Source organism: Madurella fahalii (assembly GCF_045866475.1).
Source record: "Madurella fahalii IFM 68171 DNA, scaffold_4, whole genome shotgun sequence".
Taxonomy (NCBI): Eukaryota; Fungi; Ascomycota; class Sordariomycetes; order Sordariales; genus Madurella; species Madurella fahalii.
Window position 1 is genome coordinate 11,252 of NW_027263974.1, and position 6,174 is coordinate 17,425.

The following is a 6,174-nucleotide window of genomic DNA, read 5'->3' on the forward strand; positions in this document are numbered from 1 at the left end:
GACTTCGATTGGGACAACATCGCCGCCACTGCTGGTCTCACTAGGAAGGAGTACCTTAAGTTCAAGTCGGCAGCCCTAACCTCTATCGTAGTAGACTTACTGTCGTACGAAGGCAGCAGACTTAGCTGGTGTACTGAACCTTTATTGCAATAGACTTACTATCGTATAAGAGTAGTAGATTTGATTGGCGCACTAAACCTCTGTTACAGTAATGTACAGGTAAGTCGGCTACTCTGAACCTCTGTTGCAGAGGACTTGCATTGTCTGAGAGCGATTGATTTTATTTAGGATTGAGGATAATAAGAGAGTTAAGACGTTTTGCGGATGCGAGTGTTCTGATTGGATGACAGAGCAATGGACTTAACAGCAATGGACTCAACCCCCGGTCTCTACCTATACAAGTCTGATGCGAGTATTCTCATTAGCTCCGAGCAATGGACTCTACTAACAGTCCATCGCGGCATTAATGATAGAGTTCTTATCTACCAGATAACGTAATATTATTGTAGGCAAGTCGGCTGCCCTGAACCTCTGTTGCAGAGCGACTTCCCAGACCTATACTTACTCAAGAGAACGAGGCTAATATCACAAAGGTAGAAGCTGGCCTGGGGGAGGTGTAGGATAGGGTGCCCCAGGGTTTGTATCTAGACTAGTCCAGTCTACGCCTCGGCGCCTAGCTGCAGTGCGTAAGGTACAAGGCTGGTATACCAAATATTGAAACCCAGTCAACTACCTTCAATTTAATCAAGTCTGTGTTGAATCTGGCTCAGTTTTAACTGTGCTATAGCTGTTCCTATAGAGAGGGTATCAGAGTGGGTGTGAGGCGCTAAGCAAGTGTAACTCTACTTTTTGACCGTAAATTTAGGATAGAGAACCATTATAGCAGAAGGCTGTATATAGCAACAACTTCAACAAAAACCGGTCTCAATCATTGCAGAATCCGGGACAACTTACTACAAGCTCTCAAAGCCTCCAGCCTTCCACTTATCCTCAGCTCTCAACGTTATCTTCAGTGTCATCTTCCTCAGCCTCTAGCCCCAGCAGTCGAGTCAAGCTGTTTCCAAGAGATCACTCGAGTCCATCAGCTGGCCTGAGACCTGGAGAAGAGTCGCAATTCTTATATCGAGGATCTAAACCGAATGAAAGTCATTGTATTTCTAACCCCGCACAGCGGAATTCTCAGATAGTCTAAGATACATAGTTACTCTAAACCAAACATAAGGGCATCTCCGAAAGAGCAAGACCTAATAGAATCGCCCTCACCTCCTTAATACAGGATACAGGTGCCCTTGCCGGTGTCCTTACCCTTGCCGGTGTCCTTGCCCTTGCCGGTGTCCTTGCCCTTGCCGGTGTCCTTGCCCTTGCCGGTGTCCTTGCCCTTGCCGGTGTCCTTGCCGGTGTCCTTGCCGGTGTCCTTGCCCTTGCCAGTGTCCTTGCCGGTGTCCTTGCCCTTGCCAGTGTCCTTGCCGGTGTCCTTGCCCTTGCCAGTGTCCTTGCCGGTGTCCTTGCCCTTGCCGGTGTCCTTGCCCTTGCCGGTGTCCTTGCCCTTGCCGGTGTCCTTGCCCTTGCCAGTGGCCCGCACCTTTAACTTGGCATGCCCTGTTGGTACTTGCACCTTTTCGTATGCGCTATAGCTGATCGTCTCCACATCTTCGTAGCCCTTCTGTTCTAGATCGTCAAGCATCTCTTGCACTGATTTAAAACACTTGGCTGTGAGACCCAACGGCCCAGGGTTACCGCCGTTTTTGTCTCCCAGCAGAGCCATGGGGATAAGAAGCTCTGCATCGCCGCCGCAATCGCCAAAGCGGAGTACTTCATCAGCGTTCCAATTAGGTTGGGCCGCATTAATAGCAGCCCTGGCATTGTCCTCGGTCCACACATTCTCGCTAAACTCAGCTTTGTTGGCGCTCTTGAAAGCGCTAGTGTCGGCAAAAACGTAGCAGTCTAAACCAGAAATCACCTTGTTATTTTTACTTGTCAAGGAGGTATAGAGAGAGCATGTACTCACACCAGGGGTCACCCGTTCCATACGCAGCAAATTTTGCCCAGGATCCAGCAGTTGCACTCAAAGACTTCCCCACGCCAAACTGTCCAGCGGAAGTAGGGTGGGCGGGGTCATCGAACAACCAACCAATGCGGTTGATCAGTCTCGCTTCTGCCTGAAAACCGATGTGATCAGTACCGCTATCTAGGAGAAAGCAAATGTTATGACATACCGGGCTGACCACACGATAACCAATAAGGGTATTCTTCTTTGCACGTGGAACTAGGTGGGAGCCAGCAGGAGGGGCCAGTTGAGATGCGCTTGCACCGGCAGCCAGCAGCGCGGTGAAAAGACCTGCAAAGGAATGCATAGTTACGGTGTGAAAGGAGTGGTAAACAAAGACTATAAAGATGGCCACGAAGTCGTTGGAACAAGATCCCTTGATACGGTGTTTCACGGATTTGAGTTGAGTGTTCGAACTGGAATGTTTGAATGGATGGTTTGATAGTGAATGTACTGTTGTCCCTGGGGAGATGTCATAGTATTTATACACCAAGGTGATCTATGAATAGGCAAAGCCATTTTAGAAGTTTCTGGGATCGAGGCTTCGCGCTCCTCCTCAACCGCATCGTAAGCCCAGACCTGTTTCAGACTCTCGCCATAACATCAGCTAGACGGTGTGGCTGTGCTGGTAGGGTGCTGGCGCCGTACCTACCAAAATAGATCGGTAGGAAACAATCACCTTTACCGGTAACTACATTTTAACAATAGTTAGTGCAAAGAAGACCATTCTTAGTACTGTTATTCTTCAATTCATTGACATTTCAAGAGGATAGGTTGCATAACGTGTGTAACGTCTCGCTTTTGGGGTAAATGCCTGAGGTAATGACCTTATTTTAGGTTACAGTCCAACCCATAGAAGTTACCTAATTGGGCTTACTGCGGATATGCACTGTACCTCGCAGGAACGAGGCCCCTGTTTTGCCCTACGGATTTTGGGACAACCAAGCGCCACATGCAGAGGGGCCCCTTCGGCACCCGGGTGGCTGCCGGAGGCACGGTTTGAAAGAGGCCATCTAGCACCCAAAGTGTCATGTAATGCGGGTTCTGGCTATTTCTGGGCTAAGATGAACCGCCTGCGGCCGGTCGCCGGAAGGGCCTTACATGTGCGCGAGTACAACATGCTAGATCAAATCACCACTCAGTTAACAATCTTTGCCTAGATGAGCTCCGTCGAGATCAACGCCCAAATCACGACATCTGGACGCCGTTGAGCTACACAGCGGGGCACCGCCGTGTCGAGGTAGTGGAAGCGTTCCTGGGAGCGAAAGGAACTGGCCAACGACCCAAGGATAGGAGCAGATGGAAGCCCCTCTGCAGTGCGTATAGAAGGACTATGGAGGAATTTGAAGGCATCCCCTAGCGACAGGCAGTATTGATCCCGACGAGCACACCCCTAATACCAGGAATAAGCCGCTCTAAGGTAATGGCAATGCAACATACATCTGTTTCCAGATATCTGCTCGGCAGCCGACCAAAAAGCCCTTAGCAAGAATGACGATTTCAACCCTCGCTCCTAACCATCCGTGCCGCGTGAAAGGTAATCTCAGATCCATCATGCCAGTCCGGAGCTCCATCCGGCAGGGGCAGCTCTTCTTGTTTAACCTCCTTTCGTTTAAATGCATCCTGAAAGACCTGCAGGACGCTCCCTCGTACCTTGTTCACCATAGCCTCTGCACTGTCGAGTGTTGATGTTGACCAAGGACTTTTTGTCCATTTCTCCAGCCGAAACTCGGGCATCTCGGCGCTGCTATGAGAGCCGTTGTTCTTTACCTCGTCATCGTTATCCACCGAAGTCTCCTCGAAAACAACGTCAACGCGTCTTAGACTCATAAAGTAGCATAATCGGTCCCACCTGAACCAATTCCATGTCGATGGTTGGGGTCGTCCCGTATCGATCGTGATACACTCCGCCGATATAGCGAGGTTCTTGATAGTATGGATACGATTACCGATCACACAATCAAGGTTCCTAACCAGAGGATGTACCAGATGAGATTCTTGGCTGAACCAGAACGTATCGGTTGGTGGGTTGAACGGGCGGGCGCTGCTTCCGATACAGTAATATGGCAAGGTGCCCTCCTCCCGCTCTTGCTCTTGCTCCCGTGCCATAATGCGTAGACATAATTGACGTGATTCCTGGCATAGATGCATCACTGTCGGGTATCTGCGCTTCGGGATCATCCATCTCGTGTTTCTGGAGCCATCCACTCCCCGGCCTGCCGCGAACAAGTCCGGGTCGAATCGGTACACACCGGGGTTGGGAAGCAGTGCGAGCATCCAAATCTCATCTCTAAGCTCTCTCGGCAGCGTGCTGAGTTGCGCTGTAGCCATGGCCAAGGCGGGGGCGTTGAGAATGTGCGGGTGCGGCCTAGAGAGCGCCAACGGTCGTGGCAAAGGAATCCGGCTAAGACGAAATGCGCTGCGTTGGCAGGCCGGCCGAAGGATATAAATAAATAGTAATTTTGGGGGCCCGGTATCTCACTAATTTCCCGCGACGTAGGCCGCACTTTTTAAAGATGTCTGTGCCGCGTGCGCAAAGCGGCGGTAAAGCCACGAGACGTTTCACACACATACCTGTGCCGCATGGAAGCGGCAACCAGATGACTCCGCAGCCAACTCCGCACCCGGTTAGTATTGCACATGAACGCGTAAAGATAACTTCTTCACCAAGTTTGCCCGTCTCTCAAGAGAACTTGACCCCAAGTCCAGATCGCTGGGACCGGCATGATCTCAGTCCGGTCTATTCCCGGTCAACCATCGCGGGGGTTGGGGGCTCGTGCATACCTTACGGTGCCACATCGGTCGGTGTGAACCCGCAGACTTGCAAGACTTCCAACGCCACCAGTGTCCATGCCCTCTCCGCCAAACAGAGACCCAGCCGGACCCACAACAACATAACTTAATTGGACAGAAACACCACTTCAACACCCACATATACAACAAAACAGAAAGAGGAGAGCGACGACAGACAAACAACGGGACAACCAAGCAAAGGCGCGGGTCATGTTCTGAGTGGTCTCGATGTCGCTGGCGGGGCTCCCGGCGCCGCAGCGGTACGCGGGCCACATCGCCATGTCGCGGAAGACGTACGGCAACGAGAATGGCGTCGACGACGCTCCCCCCGGACATGACCGTTATGAAATCTCGTCACCCTCTTCATTCTCCCCTGACAACCGGGGTAGGGGATTGGCCCGGGCTGCGGTCCGGGCTACGGTCCGGGCTGCGGTCCAGGCGCTGGAAAAGCTTCTTAGCAACGGTCGAACCCTATGGCTGGCCGGGGTGTAAGGCAATGACGCTCAATACGCTCGCAAGACGCTGCGTCGAGGAAGATGGATGGAGGGAGATAGCTGCAGTGGGCCAAAGGATAACTGGCATGAAGCTTCCTGCAGGGGAGCTAGCAACGACGACCGGCCCGCCAGGACGGGTTATGTCAAATGGAAGGAGATGCCCTGTATCCTGCTACCCTCGAGGACGGGACCGAGTTAAAATTTGAGGCGTCGTTTACGTGGAAGCCTCTGGCATAGCGGGATGCAAGGTTCTTAAGTTGCATGCGCAGCGCTTTAATATAGCGTCTCTGTCTGGAATGTCTTGTACCTCCCCCTAGTTTAGTAACCGGTTTACACAGGAAACAGATCAATAGAGGTCACGTGGTATACAGCTGAGCTCCCCGTCATAGGCGTAGAGCTCTCTGTGTGGGTTTTTCCGGCGCGACATACACGCCCAGGCGCGCATTTCATTTCGCTCTCTCAGGACTAACCGTTCTCATCGAGATTGAGATGAGCGGTACGGCGCGAGAGAGTGACCAGGATGATACAAGATCAACGTCGAAAATCTTGAGCACAATCACTGCCGCCACCGTGGAAGCCACCACTCTTAGGAGGGAGAGAAGGGGCGTGACTGGAAATCTTTCATCGAAATTGATAACTCTGAGCTGGATAGAAAAGCTGGGGTTCGGAGATGCTCGTCACACCGTCGGCTGATTTCTAAAATTAGTCGTCTTGGCCGCGCAGACCAGGCGCATTTTCTCCTCGCATGAGTTGTTAAGGTAGGGGATCAGTGGTGGATGGAGGGCAGGGATGTGGTATGGATGGTGGGTAGAGTTCCATGTAGCGCATGAACCAACGTGA

At 51.8% G+C, this 6,174-nt stretch overlaps 1 protein-coding gene across 1 annotated transcript; it reads right to left on the reverse strand.

The window, feature by feature from the left end:
• Positions 1–1,267: 1,267 nt before the first annotated feature.
• On the reverse strand, positions 1,268–2,354 carry MFIFM68171_07022 (uncharacterized protein; the record flags this gene model as incomplete). Its single annotated transcript, XM_071062442.1, has 3 exons — positions 1,268–1,944; positions 2,009–2,159; positions 2,217–2,354. 3 exons carry the CDS (start codon positions 2,352–2,354, stop codon positions 1,268–1,270), a joined length of 966 nt encoding a protein of 321 aa, XP_070918543.1.
• Between the last annotated feature and the right edge of the window lie 3,820 nt (positions 2,355–6,174).